The sequence below is a fragment of the Ursus arctos genome, unplaced genomic scaffold (genome assembly GCF_023065955.2).
Source record: "Ursus arctos isolate Adak ecotype North America unplaced genomic scaffold, UrsArc2.0 scaffold_20, whole genome shotgun sequence".
NCBI lineage: Eukaryota > Metazoa > Chordata > Mammalia > Carnivora > Ursidae > Ursus > Ursus arctos.
Genome location: NW_026622875.1, coordinates 44,905,795 through 44,927,685, shown reverse-complemented (window position 1 = coordinate 44,927,685; position 21,891 = coordinate 44,905,795). Strand labels below are relative to the sequence as shown.

The following is a 21,891-nucleotide window of genomic DNA, read 5'->3' as shown; positions in this document are numbered from 1 at the left end:
CCATCTATGCGAGGGGAAAGCCACGGTACCTTGGGAAACCCAAGGTCACAGAAAAATTCCTTGCTGGAACCAGAAAGGAAAATGTCAGTGCCCTTCTGTCTTTCATAGAGGCCCATTGCTGTTTTATCATTATAGGAATAAATGCCCACAGAGATGTTTGAGTCTTCTGGGGGGAGACTGGGTCTTAGAACGAACGACTGACTTATCTTTTGCCAGAGATGGGAGCAAACACCATTTGTTTCTAAAGGCAGCTGCTACTTCTGAACTCCGGCCTTCTAGGATTTTCCTTTCCTTGAAATTACTCCGCACGTCTGAAGCATTGCCTTCTTTCTTTCTTTTCTTCTTTTTGTTTCCGCTTCCAGGACTCTTTTCTTCCTCTGATGTCTTTAGGTGTCTAGACTTCAGTTTTGCAGACATTTTTTTTTTTAATCTGTCCCTATCCATTTGAGATTGACACTGGACTCTCCTTTGCCCTGAGGTAGCCAAAGATAGCTTGACTGAAGCTACTCTTCGTCAGATTACTAGTTTTTTAATTCAGCAGACCCATTGGTTGGGGACACTTTGCTGTTTCTCAGGGCAAAGCAACGTGATTTTCCTTACTGGCAGATGCCAGTGGGATAGGCTATGATTTATCATTACAAGATCAATAGTTGGTTGCCAGAGTCCAAGTCTCTGCTGAGAAATAATTCACCTTGGCTATGTCACCCTAGCAATGGTGGGCTGATGTAGCAAGAAGGGAATTAATTACATTTTCATGTACATTATTACTCTTCAATATGCATATGTTCTTGTAACAACTTGAAATGAATGCATCCTACAGGCATTTGGCCATGTCCTATTTGATACTTGGAAATTAATTATTTAGGATGGTTTCATTTTTCCTAATGGTGTTACTTCTGCATTTATTTTTACAGAGTTAAAAAAAAAAAGAGCTTCCAATAAAACTCTCTTGACAAAAGAAGAAAAAAAATTACCACATTTGAGGGAATATATCAAGTTAAGTGTGAAGGCATGACTACTCTTTTAATGTATTCATACCTACAAATTAAATTACTAAGGGTTTTTGGTACAATAATGTCCTTTAGCACCTTCATTTTTCTGGCACGAGAAAGAATTAATGGACCACCTGTCCACACTAATGTATAAAGAGTGACATCTCCAGTGTTTGAATGCTAATTATTTTATAGGCTTTATGTAGTAGGGAAGAAAAGGCCCAATAATCTAAGGCATATACTACCATTTCCAGTAAGAACTAGACCAGGCCTAATTCCACAGCCTCCTATTAGCCTCCTATTCATGCCAGGGCTGCATAAAGTAAGGTGTCCATAAATTATTATTACTTTTGTTATTATGCTTTTAGCTACATTCCTCTGTGTCTAATTTCAGTCTTACATTTAATATTAAATAAGACTGGTCAAGTGTCTGATCAGCATTTATAACCCATTGTTCACTCTTGAAAATAATTAAATTCTTCTGTGGTTGGGGACTGCAATTTTTGAGACAGAGTCTCGCTCCCTCCTCAGAGGGTTTTGAGTCAGCAATGGACTAGATTCTGTTTCCATTAATGTTAAGTCTTATTAGCAGCATCAAGAGAAGCTTCTCTCAATGTTAGGGGAAAACAACAGCCTCTAGTGACCAAGTTTGTTCCCTAGGCCAGGCTCACCCATTTAATTCTATGAAAAGCAGTTGAATTAGGCACTGACGCATCCACCTTAAATTATCAAATTGAGGCTTGGAGAGGGTACATTATTTTCTCAAGATTCCATAGCTGTAACTGAGAAAACTTGAAATGAACTCCTGGTTTCTCTGATCCCAACCAAAGTCAACGTTTTCAACTGCTATATTAAGGAGCTCGTTTGAGTTATTTTCTTTCTCTTTTATGCAATAACGTTCCAAAGATTGGGCTCAGCCATACGACTTTAGATAATAAGCAGTCGTTTTTTCATGCTAGGTATTCATGTTTTCCTTTTCCCCCTTGTCCCTTTTAATTTAGTGTCATTACTCTATGAAGAAAGCAGCCTCCTTTCTTGGGATTGGGACAGAGAATGTTTGCTTTGTGGAAACAGATGGAAGGTAATGGGGACAGGATCTGGAAGCCTGGTGGGCGGAGGGGGAATTCATACTTTTTAAAAAGCAGTACCAGGGTCTGTTCACGACTAAACATAACTGAGTGCCTCAAATCTGTGTCTCCTAGAGGTAAAATGATACCTGCGGAACTGGAGAAGCAAATTTGGCAAGCCAGCAAAGAGGTGAGAGGGGAGAAAGAGAGGGGCAGAAAACAGAGGCATTTGTCTGGGTATGAGGGAGGGTTTGCAAGCAGCCAGACCCGATTCTCTGTGTGGGAGAGAGAAGGGAGCTTGTTAGAATTAAAATAAGGAAACTCATTTACAGATGTTCTATTTCCAGGTGCTTGGCTCTCTATGTTCTGTGCAGTTTCTCAGATGTTCTCATTCCCAGGTGGCTGAAGCCTATTAAAACACTGACATCACCATATTCCCGATTCTTGCCTAGAATTAGCTTTAAGTGATGAGCCCAGCCTCTCCAGCAGGGTCCCTGCAGCCACTCTCCTACCTAACTACGGGCTGAGAGTTCTGGAGGCCAGGCCAATCATCTCTGGATTGCATTCAGAATGATTTCGATTCCTCGAACAATCTGTGCTCCAGATTGCTTCCACCCAAAGCCCCATCACAGAAACCATCACCCTCTCTTGGGTCAGCTCTGGTAACACATCCGCTCTTCCTTAGCTGCCACAGTGTATTAAAGCTGACATGTCCGTTGGTGGGGGAGGCAGGGCCTTGCCCTGCTCACCTGGCGTACTCCAACCAAGCCTGTGCCCTGACACCTGCTTTGCGGTGTGCTGCGGCCTTGGTGACAGCCATCTTGCTTCTTGGACCAAAAGCCCACTGGATTAGGTGCACCTGCTTCTCTGCTTCCCTCCCATCCCACCACAGTGCTCACTGCTTTCGGAGCTTCCGACTATTCCCCCACAAGCAGGTAGCAACAGAGTCGGGTGTGAAACTGCTAAAACTTCCGAAAACTGAAAAGCCCAGTTTTGAGATGGGATAGAAGTATAGCTCTCTTTTTTTTGTTTTTAAAGATTTTATTTATTTATTCAAGAGAGAGTGAGTGAGAGAGAGAGAGAGAGAGAGGACGAGCAAGGAGAGGGACAGAGGGAGAAGCAGGCTGCCCACTGAGCAGGGAAACCAACCCGTTGCTGGGGTCGATCCCAGGGCCCTGGGATCATGATCTGAGCTGAAGGCAGATGCTTAACCAACTGAGCCACCCAGGTGCCCAGAAGTATATCTCTCCTTACAGGATTCCACACTGTAAGAAAGATAAGCTCTTTTATTTTTATTTTTTGTTTTAATACATTTCTGTTATTTTACTCTTCACATTTTTTAAATTTTCCATTAAATTCTCTGTACTTAAAAATTCTGCCTTTATTACAGGTGTACTGGCTTCAGTTGTGTGTCCTTAGATCTATATTTATCTCTCTCTCTCTCTCTCTCTCTCTTTTTTTAACATTCCAATGACAAGAGGACTTGAAAGCTGTCTGGTGAGACAGATTATCAGATTTCATTCACTCTTGGGTAAAATTCTATATTACAATCTGTTGGTTCTGCTGTGAGCCACGGATATTGTGTTCTAATTTTATCTTTTTTTTTCTAGTTTTAGCCTCTACAGATAACAAAGAGAACTTTGCTTATGTCATTAGTGCTTGTTGGCGGGGCGAGAGGGGGAGGGAAGTATTGACTGTGCTTTCTGTATGGTTCATACGATTCGTCCCCTCCTCTCTCCCCCGTCTCTTTTTCTCTCTTTCTTTCCTTCTTGAATTGTAAACTTTTCATTATGGAAAATTTCAAATATATGAAAACTAATATAATGAGCTTATATACCCATCGTGCAATTTCAATAACTGTGAGCTTCTGCTCTGTTCTGTCTCTACCCATCCCCTCCCACCACCACTAGATTAGTTCGAAGCAAATCTCACACATCATACCATTTGATCTATAAATAGTTCAGTATATCTGTAAAAAGGTACATACTCTCTCTTTATTAAAAAAAAAAAAACCCACACACACCATTACAAGAAATAAATTCTTAGTATCATCAAATTTTCATTCTATATTAAAATTTTTCCTATTGCATTTTTTAAGTAGTTGGCTTGTTTGAATAAGGACTCAAGGTCCATATGTTGCATTTGGTTGATTCATCACACAAATCTTTTCTAATCTGCAGCTTCTTTTTTTCTCTCCTCCTTTTTTTCTCTCCCTGCAATTGATCTGTTGAAAAAACCAAGTCCTTTATGCTGTAGAGTTTTCCATATTGTGGATTTTGTAGATTGCATCAAGAATTTGAGAATCTCAGTGCTCCACCCCCCACCTACAGCCCATCTGGTCTCTATAGTTCCTGTAATTTGGCAGTGGGGTCTTGAGACTCAGTGGGATTCAGATTGGAACTTTTACCAGGAAGGCTTCACAGGTGGCGTTTTGTCCTTCGGTCAGGACACATCTCCTGTCTCTTTTTGTGCTAATGTTGGATCGGTGGCTTCTGGTATTGTGGGCACATGTATTACAGAGCTGAGTATCAGCCTCTCACCTCCTGAATTTTGCTGCCATTGATGATCATTGTCTAGACTCATTATTTCATTAAGTGATGTTCTAATTTGTTCTCCTCGTTCCCCCTTCATTTATTAGTAGGCTTACTACCATAGAGGAAAACCGTCCCTCATTCTCATTTGGTTTCCCTAAGGAAACCATTTGCACAACCAAGGTAGGATAAATGTTTGATTCTTCCCCCTTGTGTACCAGTTTTCAGAAGAGTGAGTGAGTTGCCTAGCATTTCCTAAAGATAGCCAAAATGATTTTTCTTTTTTAGAATCATTAGGGATCATCTAGCATATTTTATGGGTTTCATTCCACTGCAGTCATTGTTATTTTCATTGTTCAAATTTTTGTTAGTTTCGACAATGAAAGGACATGAAACTGACATATCGTGAAGTTGAGAACTTGAAAAGAGAAGTTTTGAAAAAGTGAAAATTGCTTTAGGCACATTTAAAAGTAGGGCCATGGTGTGAGAGTTGGTATGTCTCCTCAGTTTTCTTTCAAGTTAGTTAAAACTCGAGCCCGGATTCACCAAGGACTAACCTTGTATCCATTTTGAGATAATACCCGGTGATTAGCTTACTTATTATTATTTTTTGCAGTAGCTTCAGACCTAGCTCTTTTGTTTCACGCCTTGAACTCGTATTGTTACAGATGTGGGGAGAGTACATTAATATTTTTTTCTGCTGGGATTCAGTTCCGTGGCCCACCACAATCCTTTAAAAATCTGTTGAGCAGTGACCTTTACTTGATGCCACTCCAAAGACGGTGAAAACCACAGGAGCGTCGGAGGTTCTAAAGTCCTCACGATCAGACGCGTATAACCACGGAACATTTGAAAGTATTTTTGGTGTATGAGTGTTTCAAATGACAAACTTTCTTAGGGAATACAGCTCATCAGCAGCACACAATCAATACTGTTTCCACTGAATTTTCTCATTCACAGCAGGAGATACGAGAAAGGAAAAAAATTGGAAGGTTAAATCCAGATTTCATAAGTTTGATTTCTGGGGCCTGATATTTATGGCTAGATTGTTAAAAAGGTGAGGAGAACTCATTAATAGGCTATCATAGCTTGCAAAAGTATTTTCTCACAACTGCCAGGGTGTCACATAGTTTACGAGGAACCAGTCCAAACATTAAAGACACCTTCCGTGTTTTTCGGAAATTGCTTTTTTCTCTTACTTTTAATGATTATTGTAAATCCAGTCTCATTTTTTTTCGGTCACTGACATGATAAAGACGGAATCTGTGGATAGTTGAGCACAGGGAAGTGTTCCCAAAGCAGGTGGCTCCCTAGGGGCTCTATCATCCACTAGCCCTGCTCTACCAGATTCCAGTGGACTGAATTCCATGTGTCACAACCGTCTCCCCAGATGGCAAATGGATTCATTGGGTACCGTTGCTTTGTTTCCTGTGCATCTCAATTTAAAGATGTGGCCCAAGTGTCTTTGATCTGCCCCACTTTCCCTTGAGAAGTAACTTCTTTCTGTCAAAGGTCAGCTAAATTGGAAGGAGTCTGGTTCAAAAGAAATAACTCCTGACATTAAATGGGACATAAAAATATATTGCAAAAACAACTGCGCTTTAAGTTAAAACCAAGAGAACAAAATGACTCCATCCTAAATGGAGGTAAAATGGCTTTTATAGGCAGGGAACGTTCTTGTCACTTAGTCCTCAAGTGCTCTAGAGTCTTAAGATTCTCATCCCCCCCCCTTGTGTGCAATTGTCCCTCCAAGGCACTTCCACAGTGAGCAACGCATCTTTGCTGACATGCTGGGGTGCATCTGTGGGAGAACAACATCACGTACTTCCTCATACCTGGCTGTTACAAAGCTCCTTATGGGGCCAAGGTGCTTGGCTAGCTTGGCCGGAATTACCCTCCATCGTTCCGTGTGTTCCCATAGTCTCCCTTCTCCCCCTCACCCACCTCCCTTGCCCTCTGGCACCTGTTCACTCTACAAGATGCAGCCATCAGCTGTATGAAGAGGCAGAACCATGGTAGGAGTGATGCAGGTTCTTTTTTCTAGAACATTCTAATGGATTTCTCTGTTGGGGCACCCATTTTAGAAAGCGTATCCGAATGAGGTCACTCTACCCCCTCTGATGCCAATTTGTACCTGATCACACTCTTTGTTTTGTAACTGCACTTGACAAGGAGACAGGCAGACAGGCCTCCGTGGTTTGCACCTGGAGCTGACTGTTATTTTCCCACCATCCTTGTTTTTATCTCTTAGAGGCATAACAATGCTGACACTCAGCCCCCGGTGAATCCCACCCAAAAGGAGGTAGGAATCACACAGAAGGCCATTTTGCCATTGCAGTGGAGGTTACTCACTTTGTATGTGGGAAATCTAAGGAACAGAAAACACTTCAAAAAGAAAGAAAAGGAGAGTAAAAACGGTGCATGTGGAGTTGGGACAAAGGACTCTTGCCGTCATAGGATTGTTTCAGTTTCCTTGATCTCTTGGAAAGGACAAGCGGCCACATTGTGGAGAAGCTGAAAAACACTCTGTCTGAATGGTTACCTCCAAAGGAACCAGATACATTTCTGGGTGTATAGCCTTTATGCTTTTACCAACCTACTATAGGACAGACTTAGCGGTGATGGTGACGGTTCTTGTGTGTGGGTCCTCCTCACAGGGAGCAGCTCCGTTTCTCGTCTGTGCCACGTCTGGTACCACTGTGTTGGGAGCCTTTGATCCCCTGGATGAAATAGCAGACATCTGTGAGAGGCATGGCCTCTGGCTCCATGTGGACGTAAGTGCATTTGTATGTACGCGTCACTTTAACTTTCTAGTCTATTTGCAGCTTTGGTGGGAAGTCCTTTGTGTTCTCAGACACCAGACATGAGGTCCCCGGCTACTTTTTTAAAGTGTGTCTTTCTAATGAAGGGAAATAAATTTGCTATTTTCCATAAGATAATAAAGACGAAGATGCCAAGACTTGAGGTAAATTTTGGTTTTGTTTTCCAGGTTCCATTATATTTCCTCTTCTCCCATGAACCATTCTCTTTGGTCCCTTGCATTTACTGTCACAGAGGCAGCACGGTATGAGGGACCCCTTGAACTAGAAAATCAAGAGAGTTTGACTCTGGGTTCCAATCAGCCTCTTCTTCATTGCAACCTTAGCTGTTCGGGCTTCAGTTTCATTTATAAAGAAGGAAGTGGCTGATGTGGTCTGTAAAGTATCTGCCAGCTCTGACATTACATGATTCCAATCAGCTGGAAAATGCAAACAGCTACATTACATAATTGCATGCTATAATTAAAGCAGGTTTTATCTGGATCCGTCATAGATAATTATTTGAGAAGGATCCGGATAATTTACATTCTTCATAATTTTCTGACTTAAAGAATTAGCTTTTTTTCCTAATTAATTTTGTTAGTCCTGGGTTTGTTCATAATAAATTTTTCCTTAATTAAAGGTAACTCTTCAAATTCTACTCCTTCAGGGTTAAAAATTTGCATTCAGACGTTATGAATGCTTGTTGAGCTTTTTGGGTTTTCTTTTTTCTTTTTGTAAAACTAACAGTTAATTAGTTTGACTCAACCCAATAGAGGGACGGTTGAAAGTGCTGATGACACGGTAGGGAACTTTCTTCTGGTAAATAAGTGATTCATAGCCTCCTTAGCAGAAGAAGAAAGAGCACTATTTTTGACTTTTTGAACGGAAGGTAACAGCATTTGGGGGATATACCTACACATACTTTTATAGTTCGTATGATCTTATGCTTTCAAAGTAACGTGTCTGCGTTCCAGAGAGAATTTTTCAGCAGCTCACGGTTTTCATTAAACATATGCTAATACCCGGTAAAAGCATCCATGATATAAAGCTCACTCAAGTTACAGCCTCTATTAGTATGCCAGTGGCACTCCTTCAGGTAGATTATTTGTGACTTTAAATGGGATTGTCTCATTTGTATCCGTTCACATTTCAACTTTTATCTTATTGATTTTTATAGACTTCGGAGCATTATAATACATTATGTCCTAAAAGATAATATGAAGTGAGTACTTTGTGACTGTGGAAATAAGGGGGAAAAATCAAATCTATCAGCAGTTATACTTAAAAATTCCATTCTCATAAAAGAAACATCAAATATGGATTATATAGTTTATGCAAAGCAGAGCAAGAACAGCAGTTTCTAAATTGGGAGTGAGATTAAGAGACTTAAGAGAGGCTCAGAGAGAATTGTGACTTAAAAGTATGAATGAAAACCTCCCTAGATTTTCCAGAAAAAAAAAAAAAACCTGAAGGTTGACTTTTTGAAGGGAACACTTTTATAAGGAAATGTTGAAGCCATACAAATTATTCGATTTGCACACAGTAGGCATGTAGTAGCAGTAGACAGAATTCGACAACCGTTATATCTGACCTGGTAAAGAAATTAGCGCTCACATTGAGACAATATTCACTCTTGCTTTAATACTACAGGCTAGATATAAGGTGATATCACATTATATTGTTATTATAATAATATTGAATCTGTTGACAAAGTTTGATAAAGGACTATGTAGCTTATCTTGAAGAAACTTCATACACCATGTATAGTTTATTAACTTTAAAGATAAAAATCAGCCACATTGCAGTAGTTACCTTGGCTTGTGTGAAATTTTTTTTTTAAAGATTTTATGTATTTGTTTAAGAGAGAGAGAGACTGAGAATAAGCAGGGAGAGCGGCAGAGGGAGAGGGAGAAGCAGGCTCCCCACTGAGCAGGGAGCCTATGTGGGACTCGATCTCAGGACCCTGGGATCATGACCTGAGGCGAACGCAGACGTTTAACTGACACTGAGCCACCCAGGTGCCTCTGTTTGAAATTTTCTATAAAATATTTTAAAAATCCTTTAAAATATTAAAAAGTGACGTCTACTTTATTTTTGTTAAATGTAATTATGGTTGCTTATCCTCCTGGGCGTTTCATAAAATCGAGTTGCCCTGCATACGTAACATATTTTACCTATTCTAAGATACACTGATTTTGTTTACATTTTAACAGAGCTGAAGTTGGTATGTTGATGTCATTTTTTTTTCTTTTTTTGTGGTACACAAAAAATGGTGACTCTTACATTGGATAATGTCTTATATTTGGTTAATTACAAGGCATCTTTACACAACTGCATAAGGAAAACTTTAGTTTTCTTTTTCTCCAGGAGGGCAAATGTTACTTCAGCCTCTGCCTCAGACTAGAACATTCCAGCTGGTCCGGCTCTTCTCTGAGGCAGAGGCTGTGGCTGCCGCAAAGCTTGGCACTCGCTCCCAGAAGAGCGTCATGACGTGTCTCAACCACTCTTCATTCCAAGTCCCAGGAGAGGTAGTAAACACTGTATTTAAAGTCAGGGGCTCTAGAGGCTGCCAGATGTAATACTAAATGCCTGTGAGACCTGGGACCTCCCACCTCTGAACCTTAGTTTTTCTACTAAAAATTTGACGTAATAATGACTCCATTGCCAATGCAAAGTTGTGTGGTTTCGATAGCCGTGGAGGCATTCAACACAGCCCAAGCTGGTCCCCTCATATTCCCTCACAGCCTTCACCCCTCCTCGCCCTACAGATTAAGACTTAGAAGTCTGCTCAATTGCAAGGACCAGACTGACTTCCTTATTGCTCACATTGATTCCCCCTCCCTTTCCTCCAGACTTCCTGACTGTGGGGTTTCCTTCCATTTCTTATTCTCAGCCATCTTGTTCTTTGTTCATAATGCGTAAGTCTCCAGTGGACATCTTTCCTAAGTCCCGGGCTTCCTTTCTCTCACTCTTAGATTTTTGATTTGCAGATATTACTGAAAGCAATTTGGCTGAAAAGATCTAATTAATAGGATCCACTTAGCCCTTCCTCGTTGGCCACGAGTTCCTGTGAACCCCTCTATCCACCCTCTCAAGCATGTGCCACATTTATTATGCAGAAGGCCAGCCCTCAGCCCACGTCTCATTATTAGCATTTGCACACTGGGGCTGGGAGAATGCCGGGCTTGGCAAAGATATTGTCTATTTTACTATTAAATACAGAGAACAGACTGGTGGTTTTCACACAGGTGGGGGCGGGTGAAATAACATTGGCTTAAAACAAAGTACCAGGGTTGTCACTCTGAGTTTTCTATGACAAAGGACTGGCGAACACAGAACATTGCAGTAACACTGTTGTGACTTTGTAACTATCTCGACAGGCTTCTTGGGGTGGCTCGGCCTTGATGTCCAGGAAGCACCGCCAGCTTCTGCACGGGATCCACAGGTAAGTGCTGCTTTGGGGCCCAGCACCTCTTATTTAGACAAGGGAACCTCTCTGGATCTTGCACACTTACACAACACACACCGAAAACAAGAGGCGAAGTAACTCTTTTACTTGAAAACTCCAGTCTCCCCAAAGGACTGAAACCATTGAGCCCTTGAATCCTTGTGCTGCTAATGAAACGGTTCTTTCCACCAGTAGAAGCTAATTAAGTTCCCTCCTTCCTTTGTCCTTTTTCTTTTGCATCACAGAGCTGACTCCGTGGCCTGGAACCCCCACAAGATGCTGATGGCTGGAATTCAGTGCTGCGCTCTCCTCGTAAAAGATAAATCTGTAAGTTTTCCTCTTCTGGCCTTTGGGCTTCGAAGGGGGTTAAACTACTGTGTTTGCGGAGGACTCATTTTCGCTTACATTTTGGTGCTTTGGAACCCAGATAGATGAAGGTCTTTGGTAAATGTTGGTGGCACGGAAAGGAAAAATAAATAGCCTCAGATAAAAAAAAAAAATTTAGTGTTTCTGCTCAGGTGATCTCGTGGATTCGATTTTGGTATTATATAATCTCTTTCGTTACAGCAAAATGGTCTCTCTTGCCCTCATTTGTATTATATTTTAAACCTCAGTTTTTTTTTTTTAAAGATTTTATTTATTTATTCGACAGAGATAGAGACAGCCAGCGAGAGAGGGAACACAAGCAGGGGGAGTGGGAGAGGAAGAAGCAGGCTCCCCGCGGAGGAGCCTGATGTGGGGCTCGATCCCATAATGCAGGGATCACGCCCTGAGCCGAAGGCAGGCGCTTAACCGCTGTGCCACCCAGGCGCCCCTAAACCTCAGTTTTAAACATTGCCAAGTTTTTGTTCTCCTTGATTAAGTCTGGGATTTAAGTCATCTTGAAACTTCTGCTTGCTGAGAAAGTGGAACAGATGTGTGTCAGACATTAACTTGAATGCCTGACATGCTTAGCTAGGGCTTAGCAGCGCATTGATACAGGAAGATGCTAGTTCAGGGCTGATCACCGACCACGCACTTATTAGCTTCTTTGGAAACATTGGGGGGAGTTTGGAAGCTAGTCTGAACCACGGTGGGGCAAGTGGGAAAGAGTTGCTGAGTTTCCTCCTGGCCACAGGTATAAACCCCGTGTTTTTTTTCTGGGTAAAATAAGGATCCTTGTGGGAAGTGGCCCAGGCTGGGAAGTGCCACTGCATTCTTAGAAATGCCTCCTCAAGATATGTGTGCGGCATGTGGGTGATCTTTCTCAGCCATCTGTTTACATTTTTTTCTTAGGGGACTCCCTTTGCCAATGCTAAAGTCATTTTCTCTTTTTAAGGAATTTTATTTCAAATGAAAGCCGTATTTAAAATTAAAACCTAGTCTTGCATGTGCAGATAGTTACAACTCTCTTTAAAAATGAATTGTGACATTTGTATGTCAGAGCCCTTTGTGTTTTGAGGTGTCTAAATGGAATACGGTAGGGGCCAAGGGCAGGCCTCCCAAAGTGCACCCCGACGGCATATTGATTATTTTTAATAGGAGGTACTTGGAAATTAGCCAGGGTGACGACATTTGGGCCCCCTCTGTCCTCTGAAAGCGGCAAACAAATGTCCCGTAAGAAAGGGACCCTCCCTGTAGTAAGAAGTAAGAAGACATCCTACCACCAGAGACAGAAACTTGAAAGCCAAGAGAGCTGTAGAAACAAACCTGTTCCTTTTTTACTAATCTGCTGCCTCAGCCCGAATTCCACTTAGAATACCTTACTAATTATGGGGCACCTGAGTGGCGCAGTCGTTAAGCGTCTGCCTTAGGCTCAGAGCGTGATCCCCGCGTTCTGGGATCAAGCCCCACATCAGGCTCCTCCACTAGGATCCTGCTTCTTCCTCTCCCACTCCCCCTGCTTGTGTTCCCTCTCTCGCTGGCTGTCTCTATCTCTGTCAAATAAATAAAATTAAATCTTAAAAAAAAAAAAAGAATACCTTACTAATTAAAACTCTCAAGCATCTGTTTTCTTTATCCTGTCCATTCCTCACAAATTTATTGTCTCACTGTCTGAAATGTATAAAAACAGCCTTGGTCATTTGTTTGGGTCTCAAGCTCATTATTTGGCCTCCATGTGCACATCATAAAACTTTTTTTTCCCTGTTAATCTGTCTTCATGTAAATTTAATTCTTAGTTCAGCTAGAGGAACCTAGGATAAAGAAAAATTTCTTCCTCCCCTTCAAGATCCATCAGAAACTATGAACAGAATCTGCACTTAGAGATAGAGACACTTTTGGCAATACGAATTGATGCCCTAATATTTTATGAGGTTGGTTACTGTTGGCTATATTCTACACCGTTTTGCTTTTCTGCATTTAACTCCTGAAGTTATGACGGCATTTTGTAATGGAAAGGTAGTTTAAGATTACCATATCATTTGTGAACCAAGGAACAACTTCAGCTTACCCATACTTAGTGTATTTAGGACATGACAGAGTCAGGAATATACCCAGGTTTTCCCTTGATCTAGATATAAGAACAAAAATATGGTAAGCATCGCTTATGTGCCAGGCACCCTACATCTGCCTTCTCCCCAGTCTGCTGATCTGAATGATATCCTTATCTGTTGGTGTGATGCTCTCAGGAGTGGAAAATTCAGACCCCGAATTTTATGACTAGTCTTTTAAATAAAGTTCTAGCTTTTATACATTTTTCTTGTCAAATGATATTTGAGTGATTTCACCAAGAATTGATTTACATTTATGTACTTGAGGCAATTCAAAATTTTCTGGATCATCTAACACCATTACAGGGGTGATTTATTTTATTTTATTTTATTTTATTTTATTTTATTTTATTTTATTTTATTTTAAGATTTTATTTATTTATTCAACAGATATAGAGACAGCCAGCGAGAGAGGGAACACAGGCAGGGGGAGTGGGAGAGGAAGAAGCAGGCTCATAGCAGAGGAGCCTGATGTGGGGCTTGATCCCATAACGCCGGGATCACGACCTGAGCCAAAGGCAGACGCTTAACCGCTGTGCCACCCAGGCGCCCTATTTTATTTTTTTAAAGAATTCCTTCCTGGATCTCAATAAAAACAATACCCACGTCATTTCACATGGAAGGAATTAAGAAGTTAGGAAAATTGCATGCATTGTGCAAAGGATTGAACACTTTTAAAAGTTACCGTTTTTTAAAATAAAAGATTGTTTTTAAATTAACTGGAATGGAGGGCTGAACCATGAGAGATGAGATATGACAATCAGCTTAAGAAGGTTTGTGTTGGCAATTTTCTGTCTCTTTTGTACCTATTTTCTGCCTCTGTTCTCTTTCATACTCATTCATTCATCATTCAAGCAACGCTAACTGACTTCCTGTGTAGGCCAGGTGCTGTCCTAATTCTGGGCTTATGAAACAGACACATTTCCTGTAGTCAAAGAGCTCATAATCTTACAGAGGAGACAATGAATAAACTGTTCCTATTTAATTCTTTATTATTTTGATAAGTGGTCCGAGGAATGTGTCTGATGCTGTTGATCATATATTCTGCAGCTATTCCAACCTCCTTCCCTTCTCCCTCCTGATACCCATCTAACCAGGCTCCCTGCACTGGGAGCCACCATATGGGGGCACAGTTATGGTCAGTATGTTATAGAGGAAATGTGATGAGGCTTTTGAGAAAGGTTTTACTTGCAGCTAGGAGTGATACACCCAAGAGGAGAGCATCCTTTCCCTTACTTCTACCTTGAATGCAGTTGTATCAGAACATGATGCATGGAACTCTGCTAGCCACCCAGCAACCACAAGACGACATCCCTAAATCAAAAGGGGAACGTGCACAGGATGACAGAGCAGAAAGGGGACAAGTTGTGGTCTTGAATAATAATTCTGAAATGTTGCACAAATCCTTGAAGTGATTACTTGCAAACATTTTGTAGTATGAGGTCATTAAAGGTCATTATTGCTGAAAGCATGTCCATTGGGTGATCTGTCTCTTGCAGCCAAATGCACTCCTATCTGATACAGAAAAGAGTGTGGTACTCAGAGAATACAGAGCAGTGAGACCTGGGATGTTTCGGGCAGAAGAAACAGCACACACACAGCTTTTAAGAAAGGAAGGTCCTTTTCATTTCATTTTAATCTTTTTAAAGATTTTATTTATTTATTTGAGAGAGAGATTGAGCTCACGATCAGAGATGAAAGGCAGGGGGACAAGGAGACTCTCCATTCAGGGTGGAGCCTGACACGGGGCTCAAGCCCAGGACCCTGAGATCATGACCTGCACCGAAGTCAGACACTTAATTGACTCAGACACCCAGGGGCCCCGGGAAGATCCTTTTCATTTTAGAAACTGAAAAAAGTCCATTGTAGCTGAAGCACGGAGAATAGTGCTAAGATTGACATGAGACGAAGCAGTGGATGGAACTTGCAGAGTCTTCAATCATTTTAATGATTTTGGACTTGATCTTCAGAGCAAAGAAAGAATTTTAAAGCCAGGGAGTAATCTGAAAAGATTTTCATTTAAGACAAAGAACTGGAGGTGGGCAAGAATGGAGGCAAGAAGAGGAAGCAGAAGAGTTGATGGCAGGGGAGATGGAAGAATGAGATGAAATTCAAGATCTACTTTAGCAATCCCCTAGACAGGGCTGAACTACCAGTTACATGTGGGACATGAGGAAGAAGCAAGTGTCATAGTTGACTCCCTGCCTAGCAATATGGCAACTGAGTGAATGTTCGTGTGTAGGCAGATGGCGATTGCTGGAGGAGGAGAAGGTTTGGGAAGGAACTATCTTGATTTTAGCACTGGCTACGTTAAATTTGGGATTCCTATGAAGTTTTCAAGGGAAGGTTTCATGTAGGCACTTGACACGTAGATCCAGACCTAGGAAAAGGGGTCTGGGCTGGAAAAGTTTATTGGGAGTGGCTAACATGTAGCCGATCCTCAAGGTCCTAGAAGTGGAATGGATTGCCTTGGGAGGACCTTGGGAGTGAGAAGAGAAGAGGGTATAGAACTTAGGAGCTTTAGAGTCTGTGAAAGCTGAGGTCAGAACAGCCGGGGACATAGGAGGAAGATCAGGAAAGAGTGTCACTAATGAAATACTCTTCGAGGGATGATTATTATGAGGAGTGTGCATGACTGTCGCCCTTCGTGTTGAAGCTGACATGTCAGTTCCTTAAGGAAGAGATCCCAGACTTGCCAGGTGGACTGGCATCTCCGCACTGTTCTTTCGCAGACCCTGTGCCCTTTCTATAAGAGCTCATCATGGTTGTTGAATCATGACTACGTCCAAAACAAAGAGCTCATCATTACGATTTCTCCTGTATTAACTTCCCCTCCCTCTAGAACACAAGCTGTATGGGGAGAGGGACTACGCTATCATATTTGCCGCTACATCCGCAGTGCTTAGCAAGGATTCACTGAACAAGGGCAAGATTAAAATTCACTGAAAAATTTAATGCTTAAATCAATGAAAAAAGCCTCAGAAATATTTGCCATCGTGTCAGCAATAACTAGGAGTTGCCAGTTTTTCCCCTACCCCAAATTATTCCATCTGAGAGCTCTGAGATAACAATGATGAAAATTGCAATTGATGAGTTTTATTGCCTCGGTCCTAACACAAGGCTTGAGCCTGCCTCCAGCGGTAATTGATGAATAGTGGTTTTAATTTGGACTTCTCCAGTTAATGGAAGGGAATAACTCTAGTTAAAAGAAAGCAAATTACTTAGTGAATATACTTCTGTTAAGGGAAAAACTAATTCCCTAATTTGTACCCTCAAAGCCCTGACATTCACAAGCTGTTCTCCTGATTGACTAGCTGTGGTGGTTGCATTTTTAATGCCCTGTATTAGTAGAGAAGACTACGTCCAAAACAAAGCAGAGCTGCTGCTCTCAGAGTTGTACTATCACTAACCATCTCTGCAGCACAGGGATGAAAAGAAAATCAGACATTTAAAAAAAAAAAACTGTGATTATAAGTAGGTTGACTTCAGATGTAAATGCTGGCACTACATGGCTGTTGTGGATCAAAGACAATTTTGATGCTTTGATCTAAAAGAAAAGGCAATATAGTCTAAGAATCAGTGCATAGATAGGGGAAAATCTCAATATTGGTTTTTTGATTTTTTAGTGTTTATTAGGAGGACTTTTTAGTTAAAAAAAAAACTAACAGATATATGAGAATGAGAAACATGCTAATCGGATGACTTTCTGAGTATAGATTTTTCCTCTCCGTTTCTACCGACCATTATCACCCGATATTAACTCACAGGCACTTCCAGTTTCACTGAACAATGTCACTGAACAATTTTTTTTTTTTTAGGAAAGACTATGTTGATGCTATGATTTTTTTATTATGTCTATTTTTATATGTTTATTTCAGAAGTAACTCAGATGCATTGTAGATTAGATGCATCTGAATCAGAAAATTCAGATATGGAGAAAAATGAAGAAAAAGTGACAGAATACAGATACTTGAAGATGCCCTTTTATGTATTTTCCCCTGCACATATACATTTAAGTGTATACATACGCACATACCTAATCTAAAAAAAATTATAAGATATTTTGCTTTTAGGATGGTATTTTTGTTTAACCAAATGCTTTTTGTTGAACCAATATGCATTCTATCCATTTATTAAATATTTTATTTATGTATTTGTCAGAGAGAGAGAGCACAAGCAGGGGGAGAGGAAGGCAGAGGGAGAAGCAGGCTTCCCCTGAGCAAGGAGCCTGATGCGAGACTCAGTCCCAGGACTCTGGGATCATGACCTGAGCCGAAGGTAGATGCTTAACCAACTGAACCATCTAGGCGTCCCATTCTATACATTTTTTTTGAAATATTTGTTTGAGCGAGAGAGGGAGAAAGGATGAGAGAGAGAGAGCACGAGTAGGGGGGAGAGACAGAGGGAGAAGCAGGCTGCCCGCTGAGCAAGGAGCTCAATGTGGGAATCTATCCCAGGACCCTGAGATCATGACGAAGGCAGACGCTTAACTGACTGAGCCAGCCAGGCGCCCCTCTATACATTTTTAGTTGCTGTGTAGTAGTCTATCATTTTGACGTATTGTAATGATCTTGACCATCTTGTTATTGCTGACCCATTAGACTGTTTTAGGATATGTGCTGCCGAAGCAAGCACTCAATTAGGTCCTTTTACTATTTGGCCATTAGAGATTTGGCGGCCATCTTTGAGGCTAAATCTTCATGTATATCCTATATTCTTTCCTTATAATAAATTCCTAGACATAGAAGAGCCACGATCATCTTTCATGATGGTTTTTTATACTTATTTCTTGATTTTCCTTCTAAAATATCTCTTACGTGGGGTACCTGGGTTACTCAGTGGGTTAAGCATCTGACTCTTGACTTCAGCTCAGGTCATGATCTCAGGGTCATGAGATTGAGCCCCACGTCGGGATCCATGCTCAGTGAGGACTCTGCTTGGGATTCTCTCCACCCTCTCCCTCTGCCCCTCTCTGCTCACTCTCTCCCTCTCTCTCTCTTACATAAAGAAGTAAATCTTAAAATACTGTTTACCTTCTCATTAGCAGAGTATGTGTGTGGGTTAATCTTTGACATCACAGGGGTTTTTAGCTTTGTCAGTTTAGTAGGCAAGACATCTGTACACCCACATGTACAGACACACACATAAACATTTTCTAATTTTATCTATTGACATAGCTCCTTCTGAGGGATCTTTTTTAGACAGAGGGATTGACATGAGACTCTGGGCTAGCTTTCAAACGTGAGGCCAATAAGCTTGCAATTCTTTCCTTCATTCTAGAGGAGGATAAGAATGTAGTCCCAATTATTCTTTAGGAGAAGGAGTAGTCAGAAGAAGAGGATAGGAAATTCATTCCACACGCTCACTGAAAGTATACTACGGGCCAGGCCCTGTGATGCAAAGTGAAACGAGAAAAGGGAGCCTAATATTATCTCCCAATATGGTCCCCCAGGAGAAGGCAGAGAGTTTTCAGCCCCATTTATATTTTTATTCTGAGTGGTAACTGATATTGCAAGTGACAATTATTGTAGGCCATTTTTTTTTTAAACTGTGCAAGAAAAGAGAGAAGGGAAAGTAGATTTATCAGAGAAATGAGAACACACTGTGCCTGTTTTTGTGAGGATTTCTTTTTTAATTCTTGTTTTTCTTCGTGGAGTTTCTACGGAAGTGCCATTAGATGGTTTGAAAATACTGAGCAATCTGATCATCAAAGAAATTCTTTTTTTTTTTTTTTTCATACGGGAGAACACTCACACTTCCCTTATACACCCATATTATAAGTTTCTGTGGAATGACAGCTTCTAGGTAATGTGGCAGAAAAGGGGAAGGTAGGTGTTTAAAACTGATTAGAAAAAAAAAAGCATTTCACTTGTAGGAGAGACATCAATCTCTTGTGCTTGATGCTGCCAGAATTATTCTCTGTGTCTTGGATGTTCTTGCGTGAACGGAGAAAAGTTTTAGACTTTTCAGCAAGGTTGAGATTGCATAAAACTGGCAGAATTCATCGAATTCATGGTTGGCAAATAGCCCTCTCCCTTTTAAATTCTTGGTGCTTTTTTTTTTTTTTTTTTAATTGCAAGAAACCAAAGTGGATTTTCTTTTCACGAGGCTTTTGGAAATGTGTGCATATGCGTGTACGGATGTGTGTGTCCCATCAAAAACAAAAACCCTTCACGTGGTGTTATCAGTCATGACAAGCACCGTTATCTTGTCTACTTTCCCTCTCCGGGAGGTCAAGGGATATAATAATTAATGTTAGAGTTGCACATATTCAAAATCCATTATGTCTTTCTCCACCAAACAGACCAGTAGTGTTGGGTTTTAGGGTTTCTGTGTTGGTACTGAAATTGTCATTAATTTTAACAAAGGAGTTGCACTTTGTTTTAGATCTATGCTCCATATAGCCTAATATCTTAATTCCTCTGTGAACTGTGGTTCCAAGGGATGAGTTACTGCCTAAGGTGGTCGTACTAGCTGATTTCAATCAGTAGTTACCAACTTGTCGTAAATGGGCCTAAGTCCCCATGCAGAACCTATTCCATGGTTCTTGGACTCGTGTATATAGCAGACTGAGCTCCTGGAGGGAAGACGGGGTCTTATTCATTGCATAGTCCCACTACTCAGTACAAAGCCTGACACTCAGTGCTCAGTGAAATGTTTCCCAGAGTCAACTTACTTTGTGTCTTTTTCCAAAACCATCAATGGTCATGTGTTTTAAGCCTGTTACCTGCAGTATGAAGTAGCATGCCCTCTATCATCACAGCCTGATCTCTTTCAAGTTTTAAAAAGTGTCCTTCCTGCCAGTACCTTGGAATTTTGTCGGGGTGTAGAAATTGTCTGTCTTATCCATATGGTTTGACATACCCATTACCTCCTCACATCCCATTTCATGTTGGCTCTTAAAAAAAGTCTTTACTCTAACTGTGCCAACCTTTGGCCTTTTATCTACATGCCTCAGAGACCAGTAATAAATCAGTGACTCATGCTTTCCTTTTTCAGAAACCATATTGTCTTTCCCTTAGGACTTATTTTCGTTTTAGTGTCTAATGATGCTGTTCTTTATTGGCGACTGGACAAGCGGAAGAGAGCCTTGCTTTTCTAAGGTTCCCTGGGTCCTCTCTTGACCCTTTCTAATGGACAGAATGACATTCACAATCTGGCAGTTTGCAATGTTGGCTCTTTGTAATATGCTGGATCCAGTATCTTGGCCAACAGCTTCCCAGTTTCATCCTTGAGTTCCTTCAAACCTTTGGGTGACTGCCACCTGGTCCCACTGATTAAGCTACATTAATTTCGTCAGTTTGACTTAGATGAGTTGGGGTGTTGCCCACTCTGGGATTTAATATCTTCTGCCCATCTATTTCTGGAGAACCCTACGAGTGTGGGAATCTCTCTGATAGCCTTCCAGGTAAAGAATGCATTCTTCATGGCAGCCCGCCCATTTCAGTAGGGGACCCCAACATTTGCCTCTCTGCCAATCAACACAGAAGACTTCAGATCTGCAAAGAAATGATGAAAAAGGGGAAAAAAATGAAATTCTACCTTTGTGGCTTAGCAGCTGAAAATACCCCAGAAGGAGGATTCTATTTTCAGATTGAATTTTTTTCTGTCTCACCTTAAAACAAAAAACTGATTAGGGTCTCATAATATAGGAGAATTACATAAGCTAAAATCTAAGAAAATCAAGCAACATAAAAGGTAAGGGCATAAAAGGAAACATGGAATGAAGCTAATGGAAAAATTCTTGCCATAATTAGCGTGCTACACCTGCCTCAGGTGGATAAAAGTTGGTTTTCGCATTTTTAAAGGATTCCAAGCATCTGCCATTTTTTCCCCCTTTATTTTACTATGAACTCATTGCAACAGGATTTCTCTTCTATTTCCATTCCCTGGTATGATGCTGGAGGCCCTTTTGACTTCTTGGAATAAATTGTTCTATTTGTTTTCCTTTGTACAATTCTAGTTGTCATATATGTTGTTTTCCAAGGAAGATATCTAAAAACATACCTGACATTCCTAATTAGGCTTTCCAGCTTTGTTGTTTCAAGGACAAAAACTTTCAGGGAGTTAATTTTTTTTTCTGGGGTTTTCTTCCATGACAATTCAAAGTGTCAATATGAGTCCAAGTGAAAGGAATTATTCTGACTTTGTAGAAACTCAGCAGTGGTAAATGTAAATTTATTTTATATAGGCTTTTAATAATTGTACTTAAACCCTAAGTTGTAGGAAAATTGTTAACGGCATATAATAAAGAAATCAATTGTAGGCTGAATAGAAAAATGGAAACTCTGTAAATAGTCACCATATTTTTAAATTCAAGGTGTATACGACTTCTATATATACTTATGCGTATATATTCACACAGCAAACATATTGCCCTTAAGCCATTATGAAACTGATGGGAAATTATAACTTAGAGAGTTTTGTTAATTGCAAAAAGAACTCAATACCTTCTCTGGTAGTTCGTTCTGAGGGCTTTTTTGGGAGTTTGGAAGATGTTGGTCTTTTTTTCAATGAATGGTTATGAAATATAAGAAAAATATGAAAACATTCATAAGATGTAAATAAACAGCTTCGTTTA

At 40.7% G+C, this 21,891-nt stretch overlaps 1 protein-coding gene across 3 annotated transcripts in view; it reads left to right on the top strand.

Moving 5' to 3' along the window:
- GADL1 (glutamate decarboxylase like 1) overlaps positions 1-21,891 on the top strand; it is a 160,175-nt gene that overhangs the window by 45,864 nt on the left and 92,420 nt on the right. For all 3 annotated transcript variants that reach the window (XM_044383332.2, XM_026496854.4, XM_044383334.3), the window contains 5 exons: positions 1,994-2,073; positions 2,195-2,249; positions 7,248-7,364; positions 10,772-10,836; positions 11,085-11,166. In XM_044383332.2, coding sequence (XP_044239267.1) covers positions 1,994-2,073; positions 2,195-2,249; positions 7,248-7,364; positions 10,772-10,836; positions 11,085-11,166 — 399 coding nt within the window. The remainder of the gene's footprint in view (positions 1-1,993; positions 2,074-2,194; positions 2,250-7,247; positions 7,365-10,771; positions 10,837-11,084; positions 11,167-21,891) is intronic.